The following is a 22,106-nucleotide window of genomic DNA, read 5'->3' on the forward strand; positions in this document are numbered from 1 at the left end:
CACTCTGTTTTTCCTAACAATAGCAAGAGGAAACACCCATTAGGTTTACAGTGCATATAAAATAGATGTTTTACACATTAGATGCAGAATGAATGTATTTCAACAACAGTCTAGATACCAGTCAGGCGTGACCAGGTAAACTCTTGCTCCATAACAATTATAATGCTATAACGGCTAATTCCACTATCAAACATGACAGGCGCGCTCCGTCCCCTATTATTAGAATCTCTGCCATCCTGCATTATAATTAAATCATCAGTCTTATCTTCACTCCCTATTCCGTCTCTGTTCTTCTTGCTTTCCTACCGCTGTGACCAACCTAATATCCCCCCTTGTTCTATCCCCTCAGTTCATATCAGGGGGCATTTTTTATTTTTCAGCACATCAAAAAGATCTTATTCACTGATCGGCTTATTGCTAAACCTATTACATGGGGTTATTAGAAGCTGAACAGAGTCCACATTTATCTGGTGCATCAGGATCAGTTTTTAGTCAAAAATAGACCACAAGTGATGCATTAATATGTCAGTTATTATCTGTCCTACTCACCAAGTTCAGAACTAGGGATGAGCGAATCGAATCTGACAAATCCGAATTCATTATGAATTTCAGGAAAAATTTGATTCGCAACAAATGCAAATATTGCCACAATTCGATTGCGCAAATCGCTTCATTATTCATTACTCCATTTAGTGTGGCCCATGCTCCAGGGCATCTAAAATGGCGGATCCACATGTGAGGACATGGGGCAAGGAATCCTGGGAAGGCGGGAACAAGGGTAGGAAGGATGACCCTGAATCACATGCAGCATGCAGCCAGCCACCCCTGTGATGTCACAGGCCTATATAATCGCAGCCATCTTGCAGCCAGTCACTTCAGCCTTTTATTGCAGAGAGATAGAGAAGGACAGACAGCAATGTGTGTTGCACAGAAAAGCATTTTTCCAGCAGCGATTCACCTCCTAGTCGCTTCAGCCTTTTATTGCAGAGAGATAGAGAGGGACAGAGAGCAGTGTGTTGCACAAAAAAGCATTTTTACAGCAGCAATTCACCTCCCAGTCACTATGGCGTTCTATTACAGAGAGGGACAGAGAGCAGTGTGTTGCACAGAACAGCAGCGATTCACCTCAAGCCGAAATCCTGCCTAGAAGCACTGATATGGAAGGGAGTGAGATAGAGAGATTGAGCGTGCAATTTTGGGTGTAGTACACAGTGACTGTGTGCTGCAGCACTGGTGTTTATTGCTGTGTTGTACACAAATACTTTTTTAAGTGTATAGGAGCGCATTGTCCTCCCCTCATAAGTGCATACCACATACGTACATCTAAGTGGTGTACTATTTTGTTCCTGTTAAAGTCTTAAGGGCCTAGATACTTTTTTTTCACCCACCTTCATCACCGGGTACTAGTATTGCCACCCACCGCAGCACTCCTCATGCTGCCGCCAACTCCAGGCTGTGTCATTAAGCCACTATATGGTCTCTTCATGCTGCCGCCAACTCCAGGCTGTGTCATTTAGCCACTATATGCTGCCGCCAACTCCAGGCTGTGTCATTTAGCATATATGTGGGCTCCTCATGCTGCCGCCACCTCCACGCTGTGTCATTCAGCCACTATATGGTCTCCCCATGCTGCCGCCACCTCCACGCTGTGTCATTCAGCCACTATATGGTATCCTCATACCGCCAACTCCAGGCTGTCTCATTCAGCCACTATATGTTCTCCTCATGCTGCCGCCACCTCCACGCTGTGTCATTCAGCCACTATATGGTCTCCTTGTGCTGCTGCCACCTCCACGCTGTGTCATTCAGCCACTATATGGTCTCCTCATATCACCAACTCCAAGCTGTGTAATTAAGCCATTATATGGTCTCATGCTGCCACCAACTCCAGGCTGTGTCCTTCAACCACTATATGTTCTCCTCATGCTGCCACCAACTCCAGGCTGTGTCATTCAGCCACTATATGGGCTACTCATGCTTCTGCCACCTCCAGGCTGTGTCATTCAGCCACTATATGTTCTCCTGATGCTGCTGTCAACTCCAGGCTGTGTCATTAAGCCACTATATGGTCTCCTCATGCTGCTGCCAACTCCAGGCTGTGTCATTCAGCCACTATGTGCTGCCGCCAACTCCAGGCTGTGTCATTTAGCCAATATGTGGTCTCCTCATGCTGCCGCCAACTCTAGGCTGTGTTATTCAGCTACTATATGGTCTCCTCAAGCTGCTGCCAATGCCACGCTGTGTCATTCAGCCACTATATGGTCTCCTCACACTGATGCCACCTCCAGGCTCTGCCATTGTGCCAGTCCGTGACAGTGATTCTAATAGCGACTCCTATGATCTGCATGTCATACTGAATGATAGTATTATTTCACAAACCCAGCACACACACTATGCATGTTACAGCAAGGCAAAGTGTTCTACACCCCTATTGAGGCTTTCTGTAGGCCAGAAATAGTCATTTTTAATAGCGATTTGCTGCAAATAAATTCGGACCAAAACAAATTTTTGGAGAAAATTTTCAAAAATTCGCTCATCTCTATTGAGAACCTGATAACAAAATTCTGCACTACACTCCTATATGGCATGAATTTGGTTTTGGCATCAGCTTATCTCTAGCGTTTTATTCTTTGCTAGGGAAAAATTCACTGGATCTCCAAATATATGATAATGAGTCCATAGATGAAATAATTTTTATGCTCTCTAATAAAGTCATGTGAGATCTGTGGCGATCTAAACCCAGGTCCTCCATGATCGAGAGAATGAAATTAAAAGTTTGTTAAAATTACCTTTGGGCTATGTTCACACAGCAATTCCGCACAGATTATATTCAGCAGAGTTAGCTGAATGAAATTGTGGCAGAATTTCAATGGAATTCTATGTTCTCTACACAAAGGATTCTGCTGAAATTGAAGCCCCATAGACTTCAATGGGATTTCGCTGCGGAATTCCGCAAAATATAAGACTGATAACCGAAAATATGTTACACCAAACTGAATCATAAAATCCCACTTTATTGAGAATATTTATAAAACACACATATTATAAAATACATAGCACATGGAATGTGGCTGGCAAGATATACATATGGGGAAATACAAGATATGAGGTGGTCAGTATAGTGAATGTACAATAAAAATGCAAGTGAGGTGTAGGTAGGACACACTTACCAATGGAGTCGACATGTAAAAAACAGAAAGGTGGAGGCAAAAACATATCATATGCACTAACACCAGTATCAATCCCAATATGGTAAGATTGAGTAAGTAGCAAAATATAAAAAATATATGTGACCATGCAAGACCCACAAGCAGAAACATAATCCAAGGGATCTCCCTTGGATAAAGCGGTCAGCAAAACATGTGTCAGGGGTCTGTGAAGTGGTCTTTATGGTGTATCCTTACTCTCTATTACTTATGCTTGTGGGTCTTGAATGTTCACATATATTTTTTGCATTTTGCTACTTACTCTTTCTTACCATATTGGGATTGATACTGGGGTTAGTGCACATTATGTTTTTGCCTCCCCCTTTTCTGTTTTTTAAATGTCGGCTCCATTGGTAAGTGTGTCTTATCTACACTTCACTTGCATATTTATTGTACATTCACTATACTGACCACCTCATATCTTGTATTTCCATGTACTATGTTTATAATATGTGTATTTTATAAATATGTTCAATAAAGTGAGATTTTATGATTCAGTTTAGTGTAACATATTTTTGGTTGTTATTATTATAGTAGGTGTCGTTATACCTATGATATGATTCCAGGTTTTTGGATAGTACTAGTATAGGTTGTAAAATATAAGACTGGTCTTATATTTTTTGCAGAATGTGGAAGGTTTCTTACACTGAATTCCGCACTGAGATTTTGCCATGTGAACATAGCCTTATGTTGTAAGGAATATTTTCTTCATATACAGATAAGTGTTCCATGGTTGGTCATGTGAGATCTGTAAAGGTACAACCACCAGTTTCCCCATAGTCAGCCCCAAAAAAAGGGCAGATTTGCAATACCAGACATAACACAAATGTGGGTGCACTTGTAATGTGGTGATCAAGTCTTCTAATGTGATGATCAAGTATTATAGGATTGTCCTCATAAGAAATGGTTATAGACCATAACAGTAAAAAGAAGCTTTTACTTTCTTACATACCAGCACAGCAATGTCTTTGACAGCAGGGTCTTTGATAGGGCACAGTAAGCAAAGTAGTTGCAGTTCATGCTAGGTGGCACTACAGTGTTGTAGAACACAACTTGAACAATCTTTAGAATACATTGGTTATAACTTGGGTAGATCACTATTAGTTCCATAGGGTCCTGAAGCCCAAGATGCCATTAAAGGGGTTAGCCAGGGAAAAACTTTTTTTCATATATCAACTGGCTCCAGAAAGTTAAAACGATATGTAAATTACTTCTATTAAAAAATCTTAATCCTTTCAGTACTTATGAGCTTCTGAAGTTAAGGTTGTTCTTTTCTGTCTTAGTGCTCTCTGATGACACGTGTCCCAGGAACCGCCCAGTTTAGAAGAGGTTTGCTATGGGGATTTGCTTCTAAACTGGGCAGTTCCCGAGACACGTGTCATCAGAGAGCACTTAGACAGAAAAGAACAACCTTAATGTCATCAGCTCATAAGTACTGAAAGGATTAAGATTTTTAATAGAAGTAATTTACAAATCTGTTTAACTTTCTGGAGCCAGTTGAAATATATAAAAAAAAAAAAAGTTTTTTCCTGAATAACCCCTTTAACATGGACGACTGAGACAGTGTTAAATTCTCAGCATTCTCTGGAGCTCAAACTCAGCAGTCTTTAACACAAACACTCCAACTTCATTGTTCACCTCCTCTGTTCCTGGAGTCTGTGTTACCCTCAGACTGACACAATTCCACAAGGTTCAACTTCACCTTACAAAACAACTCATTTTGTTAACTCAGGAAAGGAGGGCCATTTCCATTCCAAAGAGCCCCTACTCAACTGACCCTCCTTGCATTGAGGTTTAGTTTGCCCAACTAAAGAGTTGAACTATTCAGGTCATACCACAGGCCTCAGAACAGCCAATCTCTACACATTGGTCACCAGTCCCAACAGTCTCAGTTGTATCCTTTCCTGTGTAGTCGAACACCTCTTAACCCACTTTGGCTCCACTCCAGGCTGCTGTGTTTTTAGTACTGTCTCCTTCCAAGACTGAAAATTAATTTAGCCAAATTCATCCATTCGGTTACTATTATTATCTGATCCTCCTATTCAAAGTGACAATGATTCTACAGCCAGCTCACAGTTTGTCACCTAAAAAGACCACCTATGGGTCTCAGTACTGGACATGTCTGCCGGCCCTGCCACCATTTTCCTTACCTCCAACTGAACACCACCTTGCAATTGACAAGAAACTTTGGCCTTCAGACCTCCAATGCTTCCTCCCTGATGAACTCCACTTTGACTCTGGTTCACTGAAGGTTATTTGATGGACAAGCCCAGAGTTAAGAGTTACACAGCCCAATAACATGGACATGGTCACCATGGACCACATGTAGTCCAATCATAACTACCTCCTTTGGTACCAAAACCTCTATCCACAGCTGTACACGGGAACTCCAGAGAAGAAAAATGTGCCAGCTGACCCAGAACTAAATCCTCACACATTACGTGGCTAGGCAATCACGTTGGTAAGAGGAAATGCTGTGCTCCCTGGTTGGGTCCTAAGAATAGGCTATCATTATGCCAAAATAACCCTTCCTCCTGTTTGAATCCTATTTTAGTAGAATAAAGTTTGGGGCATTACTTGTATTAGTATGTATTCAATTTATTTACCTTACTAAAACTTGTAACATTTAATCATATTTTTCTGTTGTGTATGTCAGTATGATATCATTATTTTACATGTAAGATATGGCATGGTCGTATTTTTATGGGGATTTCTAAAGTATTTCCCACTTCTCCATGTAAAAAATCAAATGTACAGAAATTCCACCCTAGTTTTATTTCTCACCCGTTGGCACGTGGCAGCGATCTTGTACTTCGAAGACTCTGAGCATCGTAGTTGGAATGTATGCTTCTACCGTCCTCACTTTTTCCTGAATGTTGACTAGTTTTTTTGTCAGGAGTTTGACTGCTAAACAAAAATCAGTTAGTAAAAAAAAAACAACAACAACAAGTGGGGTTTTAATAGCCTATTTAAAATCCTATACAAACATTTTTTATATATATTTTTAAGGCAGCTTATATATGTCAAATGCACATAAACGAACTGGTAAATTGCTGCTGATATGACTCTAAAATGTGTTAAACAGGTATACGTAGATAACGTTTACTAAATGTAAAATGCTTTGTGAATCAATTTATTATTATTTAAAGTAGTACTTCGCCCCTAGACATCTTATCCCCTATCCAAAGGATAGGGGATAAGATGTCTGATCGTGGGGGGTGTCCCCATCGATCTCCCTGCTGCACCCGGCATTTGTTTAGAGCATCGGGTGCAGCGCCGGAGGCTTGTGAGATCATGGCCATGCCCCCTCAATGCAAGTCTATGGGATGGGGTCATGCCCCCTCCTATAGACTTGCATTGAGGGGGTGTGTCCATGACGTCACGAGTGGGGCGTGACCGATACGTCACGAGCCTCCGTTCCGCATTGCCAATCATCCGGCACCGGATGTCTGGGGTTCCACAGCCAAGATCCTTTGGATAGGGGATAAGATGTCTAGGGGCGGGGAACCCCTTAAGGACCTCTGCTTGCTGCCATTGAATGGAAATGTGTCTTTCTATCTAGAGGCCAAAAATTGGTACTGGTTGTGTCTTGCTCGCACATCTGATCTGCTTAATACAATGTATCAGTATAGGAAAGAGCACCGCAGAATGGAGGAGGAAAGATTTGTGATGCTGCTTATAAGGGCCCATCCAGAGAGAAGAATATCTGCTCAGAAAAGTTCTGGGCAGACATACCGTGCGCGGCCGGTGATAACTCAATCAATTGGCACTAGACTCACTGGGACATGATTGCTATTGAAAAATATCAGGCATTTTTTAACCTTTACATGTCTATGGGAGGAAAAACATCATAGCGAGGGTATACTGTGACTAAATAATAAAAAAAAAAACTACCACTGACCAAAATAATATTATTTATGCTGGAAACAGACACAGTGGGCCTCATTTACTTAGGCTTTTCTGAGTAGATTTTGTAAGGTGTTTTGTGTCGCATGTATCTTGCGACAGAATTTCCGACACAAGATCCAAAAGACCTTACATACGCTACATTTTACTCAGAAAACCCTACTAAGGGGCGTGGCCATCATGAAAAAGAAACCTACAAATTTACTAATGTTTGGTGGATTTGAACTCTGGAAAACCTGAAAGCTCAGAGCATGTGTGGAAAATTGCCAAATACAAGATACAATAGTAAATACCATGGAAAACCTGTCGGAAACAAAATCCCACAAAGAAAACTACACTTTACTCTTAGTAAATGAGGGCCAGTGTTGGCAAAAAAAAAAAGCACAAACTTTTGGGGCTAAAAGGCTGTGGCCAGATGTTAGCTAATAGGGAAGAATAAAATGCCATAACTATACAGTGTTTTTGTTTTTTTTAGCAATTTCTCCTCCTACAGTATCGTTTTTTGGAAATACATATATAGATAGATATATACACATGTATGTGGGCATTTTCCCTGCAATTTTTAAATAGAAATTCTTGAGTCAAATGCAGGTGGAACAAACGCCATATAAAAAACCTTTAATACTACACACCCTTTTTGTAGGAAAACATAACAAAAACTACATCACTAAGGATAAACAGGAGAGGGAAGTTCTTTGATGGCCTATTTTCCAGATCAAAAAAATGCTGAACAAAATTTGTGTCTGTTTGTAGCCTTAAAGGGGTACTCCCACCCTAGACATCTTATCCCCTATCCAAAGGATAGGGGATAAGATGTCTGATCGCGGGGGTCCCGCAGCTGGGGACCCCCGCAATGTTGCATGCGGCACCCACCGGTTTCTTGTCCGGAAGCGCTGGAGGGTTTCAGTCGCGACCACGGGAACGAAAGTCTGTGATGTCAAGACTCCGCCCCTGTGTGACGTCATGCCCCATCACCTCAATGCAACATTGCGGGGGTCCCCGTGCCGCATGCAACATTGCGGGGTCCCGAGCGGCAGGACCCCCACCATCAGACATCTTATCACCTATCCTTTGCATAGGGGATAAGATGTCTAGGGTGGGAGTACCCCTTTAAGGGAAAATAAAATGGCACAAACAAAAAAAGCCATGTCGGTATGTTGTTTCATGTTTCCCTATAAAAAGGGCTATCCCCTTTAAAAACGTCCTTTATCCCCTATCCTGTGTATGTGTCCGACCACTGGGACCCCCTGTGATCTCTAGAATCTACAGACTGAGTGCTCCACTGAGTGCTCCAGGCCTCACCTTTCAAAATGTACAAGTAATGGCAGATATGGTGCCAATCACCAGCCGCAGCAGTGTCTGTCATTGGCGTTTTTTTGTGGCTTCGTTTTCTAAACACCAATGGTAAATATACCCATATTCTGACAGTATTCAAACACAGAGTATATTTCTGCTTTTTTATCATATCAGAAAATAATGTAGGCCACTTACCGCTTTCCAGAGGTATCACTCTCTAAAAGTGCAGGCACTGGGGTGTTTTCTTTGATATCAATGCTGGATTTTTCAGCTTCTTCCCCTCTTTTAGCAGCCACTGTGCAGCCATAAAAAAGGAAATAATTCTTGTTCAAAACTGCAGCCAATTTTTCCAGGTAATGCTTTAGCATTGGCATAAATTCCTCTAAAACATCATTTTACTTCTATCTCCAAAAATGTTCTTACAAGATATACAAACTAAACATAGGGGGGATATTTATCATAGTCGCAGCTGAGACTCTTGTGAGACTTTTTTGCGACTTTTTTCTCACATACGGAAGTTTTGTACTCCAGGTCAGACCGGGAGCAGACTTGCGACTTTTTGTAAGAGGTTAGCAAATTTTTTTGCCTACGTGCAACTTTTGCACATCATAAATTCGTGACCACTGCAAAGTGAAAACTGAAATTTGCTTAGGTAAGGCTGTTTGTAACTTTTTACTTACCCACAAAAGTCGCACAAAACAGTGCGTAGGCACATATTCAACTTTTGCAAAAAATAGGCTCTAAATACCTTGATAAATGTCCCCCATAGAGAATTCTAGTGTGGGTATATAGTCTATGCGGCAGCTACATCACCCTTTAATATCCAGAGTCTCGCTTACAATATATCCTACCATAAATACCTGATACCCTAGTTTAGGCCTAGAATATCTTTTGTACTAGGAATCCTTGCTAGTCAGTCTTCACAAGAATACCTACTTGCTATCAGTAATATCACAAAAAGCGCAACACAAATGTTTATCCATACATTACATCAATTTCCATACATTTCCCAGTGTAAAACTGGGTTCTTGCTTAGCAGGTATTAAGACTATTTTACATAGTTCCAACATGATTCCCTATGGCTAACAAGACCAAGGTTCATCAGGGAAATATATGTAGCATTAACTGAAAGCACTAAACTGTCCAAGACCATTCATCTAAAATATTTTGCGATTGTGTGATGGCCAATTAAAATTTACCAAAACCTGATATGGTCTAGTGATACATTATCCCCAATGGCTAGGATAATGCCAATACTTGTGTTAAGTGACAGGTAGATGCTGCATGTTGACTATCACAATTGAAGTGCTAAGAGTATATTAATGACAGGATATCAATGCTGTAATGTCTCCTCTGGCCAGTTTGTGCATGCTGCTCTCTGGCCAGTTTAGTTTTATTGATTCTATCCATTCAGAACATAGGTGTGGGTTATTTTTGTCCTCCAGCCTTTGTGGCTGTTGCTGTTGATTGAATTCAATATACATTTGTCTCTGTGTGTATATATGCACTTTTTATTAGCCATGGCTTTTTGTCCTGTTATGCTTTTAGCTCTGTTTGATATTCTGATATTCTTGTTATTATGTGTACCTGGTCGGTTTTAGCCTGTGCCTAGTTCAGTGTTCTCTGTTGGTGTGTGTTCTTACTTGTTTCTGTGAGTCAAGTATCTGTACCCATGTATAAATGTGTTCTGGTATTTGAGTTTCCTCCAAGGCTAGTCCCTGTTCACACAGTGTTGGGCCTCTCTAGCTTGGAGTCTATTTGGATTTGGTATGTACTGTATGTCCCTCCATGATTGGAGCTTGGGTTTGTAGTGTTATTCGGTTTTTCCTATGGTTGGTCACAAGATATATTCCCTTTAGGGATTACGCCCCTCAGGGACTAGTTCCCTATGCTAGGGATGCCCTTTAAAATCTCACTTTTATTTCCACTTTTTTAAAATATTCAAAATGTGCAAGAAACTAGTAATACAAAAAAGTGTATTGAAAACACAATGCAGTAATAGAGTTATTGGCCATATAGATTTGGTACATCACTCACAGGGATATTTATAATGGACCGTTTCTCATATAGCATACACTTTTTTTGCACAATATGTCTTGCCCTCTTTAAATTGTCTATATCAAATCGCTCTCTTTTTCCAATCCTTATTGCTGTCTAAAATACTAAACACCCTAGCATCCCCCCGATGTTTCGCCGATCGCAACCGGCTTTATCAAGGTATAGGATACTAATTCTGAGTTCATGCATCCACTGGGGTTTAAAAAAAAAAACCTGTTTGTAGGTTTTTCCTAGTGAGCTTTATTAGTCAGTCAATAGAAAGATTCTGCGTCATGTTCACATCTGTAAATGATTAACCCCAATACTCTCTGCTCCAGGAAGTCATCTGGGTCCATCTCCAGGGTTCAGGTATCACGTATTCAATCACATGAGTAAATGTAATCACGTGACTTGAGCATTTCCCTGCCTGGAGGTTACGCGTTCACAATGTTTCCAAGCCATGGCGCGTGTGCGCACTGCTCTCAGAGTGGGTGCAGGCGCACTGGGTCTAATAGTTCCTACTACAGTCCTATTTCTACCACGCTTGTGTCAGAGGTCTCATTGATCTTAAATACAATATCTGACAAATGGAGGCTATTGGAGACCCATTCTGGTGAGCATCGAGCTGGCAGTAAGCCGCGAGGTGAGCTACCATCTGTTCCAGCCCCTGCCTCTCAGCGTCCCTGCCCCCCGACTGTCTAACTCTGTGTGGAACTGCGAATGTTTCATTTAATCAGTTATGGTTCATTGTTATCGCTCCAACCTGTTTCATTGGATTCTTGTCCTAATTCTAGAGGTAATGTATGACAACGACTATAGAGGAGTGAATTTTTAAAAAGTTTGATTTGTCCGATTTGATTTGCTCCTCTCTATTGAGGACCCATTAGAGAGCAAGTGTGGTGCCAGCTGCCATGGTAATTCCAGCTTCAATAGTGTATATTTACTGCAGTGTAAACTATGAAAAAGCTCCTAGTTGTATCTTAAAATCGAGCTGGCGGTCCACAGTGAGGCCAGCTACCGTCCCAGCCCCTGCCTCTCAGCGCACCCCCATGCTCTGAGTGTCCACTTGAAAAGGGAGGGATTGCAGTACCAGCAACTTGGACAGGAGCACATTCAGCTTCTGTGCTGTTGGATAAGTGGGCCCATAAAGCTAGAAGTGGCTGCAGTGAAAAAGCTTGTACTTGTATCTTAAAATTGAGCTGGCGGTCCTCCACCAGGCAAGCTACCACCTGTTCCAGCCTCTGCCTCTAAGTGCCCCCCAACTGTGAAAGTGCGAATGTTTCATTTAATCAATTATGGTTCATTTTTATCGCTCTAACCTGTTTCATTGGATTCTTGTGGTAATTCCACAGGTAATATATGACGTCGACAACCGTAGGGCCTCAATCTTAAAAAGATTACATTGATTTTTTTTAATTTAAATTTAAGATTTTGATTAGATTCACAAGTTTAACCCCTTCACGACGAGCGACGTACATGTACGGCGCCGCGAAGTGTCACTTGGCGCGCGGCGACGTACATGTACGTCGCGGGGTTCCGGGAGCGCCGCGTCGCCGGGAGCGGTGATCGGACCGGGATGACTGCTGTTATCTAACAGCAGGCATCCCGGCACATCGCCGAGGGGGGTCCTGAGACCCCCCCCATGACCGCGATGCGCGCAAATCGCAGGTCAATTCAGACCTGCGATCTGCGCGATTCCGGGTCATACGGGTCACTGGTGACCCGGTGACCCGGAAAATAAGAGGGATCATAGGTGTCCGAGACACCCTCGATCCCCCTAAAGGGATAGGAGTTTGGTGGCAGGGTTGCCACCCCTCCTATCCCTGCTATTGGTCGGCCGAGCGACCGACCGATAGCAGACCGGGGGAGGGGGGGTTAAAGTTTGGTTCCCCCGCTTTGCCCACCTATCGGTGTCCGGGCAAAACGGGGGAACCGTCCAGGGAGGGTCGGCGCCGAAGGTCCCTACCTGGATCCCGGATCGCGATCCTCCATGCGGGGATCCCCCACGTGCGGCGGCGGCGGCGGCTTCCGGGTCCTGCTAGGTGAGTTGTTGCCTAGCAACATCCGGAGGGCCACAGTTTACAGTGGTCTCTAAACCGTGGCCCTCCAGATGTTGCAAAACTACAACTCCCAGCATGCCCAGACAGCTGTTTGCTGTGTGGGCATGCTGGGACTTGTAGTTTTGCAACATTTAGAGGGGTTCAGGTTGTAGATCACTAAGTGGTCTCAAACTGTAGCCCTCCAGATGTTGCAAAACTACAACTCTCAGCATGCACAGACAGCAGTTTGCTGTCTGGGCATGCTGAGAGTTGTAGTTTTGCAACATCTGGAGGGCCACAGTTTTGAGACCACTGGACAGTGATTTACAACTTGAATCCCTCTAAATCTTGCAAAACTACAACTCCCAGCATTCAGGAACAGCATAAGGCTGTCTTGGCATGCTGGGAGTTGTACTTGCGTGCCTCCAGCCATTGCATAACTACATCTCCCAGCATGCCCTTCCGCAATCAGTACATGCTGGGAGTTGCAGTTTTGCAACAGCTGGAGGCACACTGGTTGGAAAATACTGAGTTAGGTCATAGAACCTAACTCAAGGTTTTCCAGCCAGTGTGCCTCCAGCTGTTGCAAAACTACAACTCCCAGCATGCATGGTCTGTCAGTGCATGCTGGGAGTTGTAGTTTTGACCCCCCTCCCGTGTGAATGTACAGGCTACATTCACACTGGCGGCAGATTACAGTGAGTTCCCCGCTGCAAATTTGAGCTGCGGCAAATTTTCCGCCGCAGTTCAAACTCCTAGCGGGAGACTCAGTGTAATCTGCCGCCAGTGTGAATGTAACCTAAAAACACTACAATAACATAAAATAAAGAGTAAAACACTACATATACACACGTACACTGCCCCCCCCCCCACCCCCCTTCTCCAATAAAAATGAAAAACGTATTGTATGGCAGTGTTTCTAAGATGGAGCCTCCAGCTGTTGCAAAACAAAAACTCCCAGCATTTCTGGACAGCAATTGACTGTCCAAGTATCCTGGGAGTTTAGCAACAGCTGGAGGCACCCTGTTTGGGAATCACTGGCATAGAATACCCCTATGTCCACCCCTATGCAAGTCCCTAATTCAGGCCTCAAATGTGCATGGCGCTCTCTCACTTTGGAGCCCTGTCGTATTTCAAGGCAACAGAATAGGGTCACATATGGGGTATCGCCGTACTCGGAAGAAATTGCCTAACAAATTTTGGGGGGGCTTTTTCTCCTTTTACCCCTTATGAAAAGGAACAGTTGGGGTCTACACCAGCATGTTAGTGTAAAAAAATAAATAATTTTACACTAACATGCTGGTGTTGCCCTATACTTTTCATTTTCACAAGAGGTAAAAGGGAAAAACGCCCCCCAAAATTTGTAACACAATTTCTCCCGAGTACGGAGATACCCCATATGTGGGCGCAAAGTGCTCTGGGGGCGCACAACAAGGCCCAGAAGGGAGAGTGCGCCATGTACATTTGAGGTGATTTGCACAGAGGTGGCTGATTGTTACAGCGGTTCTGACAAACACAAAAAAAAGCAACACACCCACATGTGACCCCATTTTGAAAACTACACCCTTCACGGATTGTAATAAGGGGTGCAGTGAGAATTTACACCCCACAGGTGTCTGACGGATCTTTGGAACAGTGGTCCGTGAAAATGAAAAATTTTGCACAGCCCACTGTTCCAAAGATCTGTCATACACCAGTGGGGGGTAAATGCTCACTGTACCTCTCATTACATTCTGTGAGGGGTCTAGTTTCCAAAATGGTATGCCATGTGGGGGTTATTTTGCTGTTCTGGCACCATAGGGGCTTCCTAAATACGACATGCCCCCCGAGCAAAATTTGCTCTCAAAAAGCCAAATATGACGCCTTCCCTTCTGAGCATTGTAGTTCGCCCGTAGTGCACTTCAGGTCCACTTATGGGGTACCTCCATACTCAGAAGAGATGGGGTTACAAATTTTGGGGGGTCTTTTCTGCTATTAACCCTTGCAAAAATGTGAAATTTGGGGGGAAACACATTTTAGTGAAATTTTTTTTTTTTTTTTTTACATATGCAAAAGTCGTGAAACACCTGTGGGGTATTAAGGCTCACTTTATCCCTTGTTACGTTCCTCAAGGGGTCTAGTTTCCAAAATGGTATGACATGTGTTTTTTTTTTTGCTGTTCTGGCACCATAGGGGCTTCCTAAATGCAACATGCCCCCCGAGCAAAATTTGCTCTCAAAAAGCCAAATATGACTCCTTCTCTTCTGAGCATTGTAGTTCGTCCGCAGTGCACTTCAAGTCCACTTATGGGGTACCTCCATACTCAGAAGAGATGGGGTTACAAATTTTGGGGGGTATTTTCTGCTATTAACCCTTGCATAAATGTGAAATTTGGGGGGAAACACACATTTTAGGGAAATTTTTTTTTTTTTTTTTACATATGCAAAAGTCGTGAAACACCTGTGGGGTATTAAGGCTCACTTTATTCCTTGTTATGTTCCTCAAGGGGTCTAGTTTCCAAAATGGTATGCCATGTGTTTTTTTTTTGCTGTTCTGGCAACATAGGGGCTTCCTAAAGGTGACATGCCCCCCAAAAACCATTTCAGAAAAACGTACTCTCTAAAATCCCCTTGTCGCTCCTTTGCTTCTGAGCCCTCTACTGCGCCCGCCGAACACTTTACATAGACATATGAGGTATGCGCTTACTCGAGAGAAATTGGGCTACAAATATAAGTATACATTTTCTCCTTTTACCCCTTGTAAAAATTCAAAAATTGGGTCTACAAGAACATGCGAATGTAAAAAATGAAGATTTTGAATTTTCTCCTTCACTTTGCTGCTTTTCCTGTGAAACACCTAAAGGGTTAAAACATTTACTGAAAGTCATTTTGAATACTTTGGGGGGTGCAGTTTTTATAATGGGGTCATTTATGGGGTATTTCTAATATGAAGACCCTTCAAATCCACTTCAAACCTGAACTGGTCCCTGAAAAATTGCGAGTTTGAAAATTTTGTGAAAAATTGGAAAATTGCTGCTGAACTTTGAAGCCCTCTGGTGTCTTCCAAAAGTAAAAACTCGTAAATTTTATGATGCAAACATAAAGTAGACATATTGTATATGTGAATCCCAAAAAAAATTATTTGGAATATCCATTTTCCTTACAAGCAGAGAGCTTCAAAGTTAGAAAAATGCAAATTTTTTAATTTTTTCATAAAATTTTGGGATTTTTCACCAAGAAAGGATGCAAGATACCACAAAAATTTACCACTATGTTAAAGTAGAATATGTCACGTAAAAACAATCTCAGAATCAGAATGATAACTAAAAGCATTCCAGAGTTATTAATGTTTAAAGTGACAGTGGTCAGATTTGCAAAAAAGGGCTTCGTCCTAGAGGTGAAAATGGGCTCCGTCCTTAAGGGGTTAATGTCCCGGGTGTTCAAAGCGTTTACTTTGAACTAATACTGTATGACCACAAAACCCAATATAACAAGGAGTCACATGGCGGCACAATGACAGAGCCTAGAGGAGGTAGCAGCCCGACGAGACAATGGGCCTCACAATAGAAAATATTAAAGATATGTTGTAAAATTTCAATTTAATATTTTAGATAGATTAACATTTTAAAAGTTTAATTCAAGGGGACAACAGCACGAGGAGACCATATAGTGGCACAATGACACAGCCTGGAGGTAGCAGCACCATGAGGAAACCATAATGTAACATGTTTGTTTTAAATATGTTTTGGCTTGAAGAAATCGACATGGCGGTCTGATGCGGACAGAGAAGAAAATGAAAAAGGACGACACTGATCAGAAAAAATGTTGATTGTGAGCCCTCAAATGTAACTGTAATAATTTATATGGTATACACATCCTGTGTGCAGCTGGTGTCTATCTCTATATGGCCCTGTATATAATCACTTATATGGTATACAGATCCTGAGTACAGCTGGTATCAACCGCTATATGGGAACTGTATGGGAGAATACTGTGTGTATAGTGGTTTAATTCAGTGAAGTATGTTGGTATTATCCAGTTATTGTGTGGTGGTATATATATTTCCTCCTTGTATACAGGTATTATTGGTCATGGAAATTTATCTTACCTACAGTATATATATATTTCATTTTATTTTGTATGTAGAAGTGGTGCATGAGGACGGATTTGGGTAGAATAGGGACCGGGCAGAGGTGTGGCCAGGGGCCAACTGGGGGCCCTTTCTTTATTTGGTCTGGGGGCCCTGAGTGTTATCAGTCCGCCCCTGCGCAGGAACTATCACATGGTGACCCTATAATTATGGAGCGTGGCAACTCCCATCTCAGCAAACTATTACTTGGGAAATAATGTGGTATGTAAGACAGTATTGAGTCCCCTCTTGATCAAAACATATAGAAAAGGGATCCAATTTTAGTCCGTATCTGCTGTAAGAATAATCCTATGCTATTCTAATAAAGAAATTCCTCTTTGGCATGTGACCAGATGATGAACACATCAAATATATATCCTGTCCCTAAAAATATATATTTTGTCCAATTTTGGGATGCCTCAGAAAAGATGTGGGTGTCTTCCCACCATCTGAGGAGCTGTTTTGGAGGTGATTTATGCCAATGCTAAATGATGAGACAATCCCATAGTGATTACTCATCCTATCCCTGTGACAATAGATTGGTTGCTACGATTTATTTCAGGTAATGTCTGAACTCTTATGACAAAGTCATGAAAGCTGTTCTTTTGTTATATAAAACTATGACTAACTAATCAGATCTTTCTACTCTTTCTAAAAGGCAACATTTGAAGATCACATGACAGTTTGGGCAGGTCTAGCCAGTTTATCTAACAACACATATAAAATTACCAATTCAAGAATAATTAATAGCACAGGACAATAGTTGAATATAATAATCTCGTTCCAATCTTTTGTACCTAACAGTGACATTAAACAAAGCTATTCATATCCTTCCTACATGTCTACGCTAAATAGCCAAGATTATTTAGGCATCCAACTCTGCTATGTGCTTGTTGAACATCTCATTCCAAAGCTATGAATTTTACTATAGAGTTAGTCCTCCTTTGATTATCTAAAGAGACTGCTAAACATTTGGATATATGGCTCAGTTTGCTAAAAAGAAATAAGAGCATATGGGGTGGGACACTATGTGAGCATTAAAGGGGTTCTCTGGGAATTTATACATTGATAGCCTATCTATATGGAACAATCTTGACAATTCTGTACACAGTGCTGGAAATTACGACACATTTGAATACCTGAAAACTTTCTCATAATAGATTTTCGGACAACCTCACTTCCTTGGACAGTGGAACTTTTGAAGCGCTTGGCTCTTTCCTCGAAAAACCAGTCTCCTGTTGCTATTCTTATCTGCCTACAAGTAAAGAGATTACATACCAAGATATGATACATATCACACAATAATAACAGTTAGTTATATGCTTATTTGCTCACAGTTTTGATTTTTTTTTTCCAGAAAAGTACAATTCTTGTCTATGGTCTGTTTTGTTATTATTGCAGATCCTCAATATCAGACAAAGCCAATGATCATGATTAGAGATGAGCGAACCAGGTTAGCCAAACTTTTCCATATATTTCCTGTTCGGTTTGGCTTGGTTCGAAACTACAGGTACACTTTAAATCCCTCTATGTTCAAAAGACTTCAAGAATCCATGGAGTTCACACTTTTTGAGTTTATTGTTCACATTGAAAAAGATACAATTTTATGATATGAATATGATGTGCAGCTATTTTTGTATGAATCTTGTGGTTTGGGGTGTATTTTGTAACATAGGCTAGGAGTATTATAGCGGGGCTCACCCATCCTCTTTTGTGTGCTTAGATTTCAAACTAGTTTAGAAGATTAAAACAAATAAAACAAATGGTCAATGAAGATTTCTTTCCATAATATTCAGACAGTGCTATCTTTACACTATCATATACATAATGGTGAACTCTTTTAGATGGTTTGGAGGCAAGGCTTCTGGAAGCTTTGCATCCTTGTACTTTATATTTTGGACAGCACATCATACTTCTATCATTCATTTAGCCACCTCCCCCATGCACAGTCTGCCCGTCCCAGCTACTGAATATTTATCCCACACAGAGGGTGTTGTTCCTGCTGTAGGTGTATACCACGGGTGGGCAGGATGGTAATCAGGGGAGTTGACATTCTTTCTGCATGAGCATGTGAGATCTAAAAAGACGTAGATTCGGGCAGCATGTGCCTCACTCCATAAACATAGAGGTGCTCTAAATTTCAGGTCAATGGTAAGACCAAACAAAAAACATAGGGCAGACATAATGAGCATCTACGTATGTTTAGTTAAAAAAAAAATTCTGATCTCTGAAATTGGTTAACCCCTTTAATTCTGCCCAGGGCATAGGCAGCATGATACTGGGACAGGCTCTCTTATTACAACTGTGGATGATACACTCTGAAATGCTGAAATCAGAGAATTCATAGTCATAAAACCAGTCAGGAACAGGGCTCTAAGTCATCAGGGCAGTCACTGTTGATTTCTTCTCACTCCACCAACTCTGATTTATAGATCTCTCATTGTTTGGTTGTGGTAAGAGATTTATCTGTGGTGGCCCAGTACAGAAGTGGCCCTTCTGTACAATGTTGGTCCTATCAGGTGGACTCAGTCCCAGTTCCCTGGCCAACACACTCCTTAGAACTCTCAGAATTTCTTCTGTGATATAAATAGTTAATGTATTATACTCATGTTAATGTGCCTTTAAAAGTTGTTACTAAATCTGTGTAACCAAGGAAGGTGCCAGTGACCAGGTGACTTGTAGGTGACCTATGGGAGTCCTCCATATTGCTCCCTTATATAGCTGGGAGGAGCTAGTCAGTTCACATGAGTTGAGTCTAAGCTGAGGAGCAGTACAGTCAAGACCTGGGAGTGCCTGATGTCCTGAGGGAGACCAAGGCCTAAACATGCAGCTGCGCTTCCATCATCAGTGAACCCCCTTTAGGTGAAAGTCAAAGCCTGGTAAGCAAATACAGGGGGAGAAGTCTAGTCAGAATAGTCAAGTCTGTCAAGTCTAAAGTCAGCGTGGGACTGCATAATTGAGTCCAAGTCCACTACAAGTCCTAGCAAGCCCGCAAGTCTCCTAAAGTCACTGGTCATCTCCTTGGGCCTCAACTGAGCTGTACAGACTATGACATCTGTCTGCCACAGTAAAGCTGCCGTTGTTCCATAACCTTGCATCGGAGTGATTATTTGCCCAGTGCCTGGCCCAGAAACCAGCGGCCATACCTAGGGTGGTGTAGAGGATAACCACACCCTGGCATCATGAATACTGAGGATTAATAACATCTGTCCTTCATCCAACACCCTCACCACACATCAATCCATGATAGCCGAGAAGAGAAAACTGCCAGAGACTGCCCTGATGACTGCCTTGAGAGTCTCATTTCCGGGCAATTTTACAGCCACGACATTTTAGAGTGAATCACACACCATTGTAATAAGGAAGCCTTTTCCTTATTTCAAGCTTCCTATGGCTCGGGCAGCATGAAAGCAATGACATGTTCCCATTTAAGTCTTTTATAATTGTTTGTGCAATAATTATCCTATAGTGAATTTTGAAGCCACTCAGAATTTCATCTTTTAACTCTATGGCTATCTAGGTAAAACAAACTCTTCATTGTGACTTATACAACGGAATCATCTATAGACTCAGACTCACCCTGAAGAGTCATGTTTACTAACCTTGGTTGTTTCATGAATAATGTATTATAATAATTTTAAACAGCAGTTCTATACTATCCTATAGAAAAGGCAAAATTACAACAAGTGTTTATAATTGTAATGAATTTATATTTCCCACAGATTCCCTCCCAAAACGCCTGTATTCATCTTCATCCTATGGAGCAGGAAACAACTGCCAGCTGCACCAGAGACATCTAGTAAATCAGAGAAGCTGCTGGGCACTTGTATCCCACAGGGATCCCCTGCTGTATTATTGGAGTAATTTTGGTACTATATTTTAGAATTATTCTTGTTAATGGGCACTTCTACATCAACTAAAAATAGGAAAAATACTTTATTCTGTGTACTTACGTAATTTTGGCACACACTGTACATTTCCATACACCCTCTTTCACCGGTACACGGCATGCTTTGCACACCCTGAATTGGCAGGCTGGACAAATATCTCCTCGGTCAAAGATCAGACCCAAAGCTTTCTGGCAGCGGACACAGATTTTGGCACTGTTTTGGCGTAATCGATGAATTTTGGCACCTTTCTTTTTGATTTCCAGAAGTTCATTTTTTAATCTTCTATATGGATAAAACATAAGAAAAAAATACATTAAACTAAAAGTACTATTTGTCAATGAATATATCTTAGCAGTGATTTATATGGCAGCAACTAGGAACAATAGGAACAAGAGGATCATTTATTGTTCAAACCAGATGTCAGAATGAGGAAGAAATACAACCTGAATGATTTACCCACTGGAATTATTGTTACGGTTGGTGATGCCGTGGGGAGTGCTAAGAATTTCAAGATAACTCATCCTCCTGTTCTGCAGGGTTTTAACAAACAGTTGTCTACAGAGTTCAAAGAGGACATGTATCTTTGTATTTCAATGAGGGAGGTTAGAGGTGAGTGACCAGACTGGTCCAGTCTGGCAGGATCGTTACAATAACAAGTCATATATTCATGGGTTATGACTGTAAGATACAAGTGAACCTCTCTGAATGCACAACACCTCAAACCTTGAAGTGAAAAGATTGCAGAAGCTGTGGCCGACATGCCCCACCACCACCCCCAGGTAGCTTTATGGGAAAACTGGCGATACATGGTTTGCCGGTATCTCAGGCTCATCCACAGGGGTTAGGAGATAAGATGTTCTGCAATGGAGTAGCCCTTTAAACACTCAACTAATCCTGACTCGTCTTGTTTTTTTTTTTATATATACAGTACTATCCAGGCCGTATGGTTGTAACCTAGTGTAAACAATATGAATGCATAGACCCATGCCGCTCTTTAGAAACAGTCCATGTTTGTGCAGGTATAATATTGCTCTTTATGACCACAGTCTACACTTTCAATAACCAATTCTAAAAGGATAATGAATTCACTGCACTACAATGGCCTACAGAAGTGCAAGATATCAATCCGCCAGCATACCAGGGATTTTGTTGTACAGGAATTTAAATAGGCACTGTCAGGTTTAAAAAAAAATTCTATGTTGTAAAGCTTGGTAAAACATTAACCTTTCTAATATACTTCATAAGAATTGTATTTTCCTTTTTATAGAAATCATGGCTAATATAAATAAATACCCCATACCATCCAGGACACAATCCTGTCTGACTGCAGCATCATCTTTGTCCAAGCTGAAGCAAAGGTATGCACAAAGTCCCATAAGTGAGGGTGGGACTAGCACTACTCTGTGCTCTCTTTTGTACTGCAGCAGGGAGGAGGAGGTTACAAGAGCAGCCTGCAGTGATTGAATAAAGAGACATGGCACTAAGGGAGGAAGATGAGTCATGCTGAGAGAGGACACGCCCCCTCCAAAGCACAGAATGAAAAAGCAAGTGAGCAACAGATAGAAGGTATTTGTGAGAGAAATATAGATGCTAGACACATGCAAGTCCAAGTACTGAGTAACATA

At 41.7% G+C, this 22,106-nt stretch overlaps 1 protein-coding gene across 4 annotated transcripts in view; it reads right to left on the bottom strand.

The window, feature by feature from the left end:
- The window catches only part of SYTL5 (synaptotagmin like 5), a 223,346-nt gene that overhangs the window by 86,803 nt on the left and 114,437 nt on the right, over positions 1–22,106 (bottom strand). For 3 of the 4 annotated variants that reach the window (XM_056558932.1, XM_056558933.1, XM_056558930.1), the window contains exons 3-6: positions 20,545–20,763; positions 17,731–17,846; positions 8,604–8,703; positions 5,991–6,113 (exon numbers count right to left, since the gene is read on the bottom strand). In XM_056558932.1, the coding sequence (XP_056414907.1) occupies positions 5,991–6,113; positions 8,604–8,703; positions 17,731–17,846; positions 20,545–20,763 (558 nt within the window). The remainder of the gene's footprint in view (positions 1–5,990; positions 6,114–8,603; positions 8,704–17,730; positions 17,847–20,544; positions 20,764–22,106) is intronic. The other variant, XM_056558931.1, reaches the window with a different exon arrangement.

The sequence above is a fragment of the Hyla sarda genome, chromosome 2 (assembly GCF_029499605.1).
Source record: "Hyla sarda isolate aHylSar1 chromosome 2, aHylSar1.hap1, whole genome shotgun sequence".
In the NCBI taxonomy this organism is placed as follows: Eukaryota; Metazoa; Chordata; class Amphibia; order Anura; family Hylidae; genus Hyla; species Hyla sarda.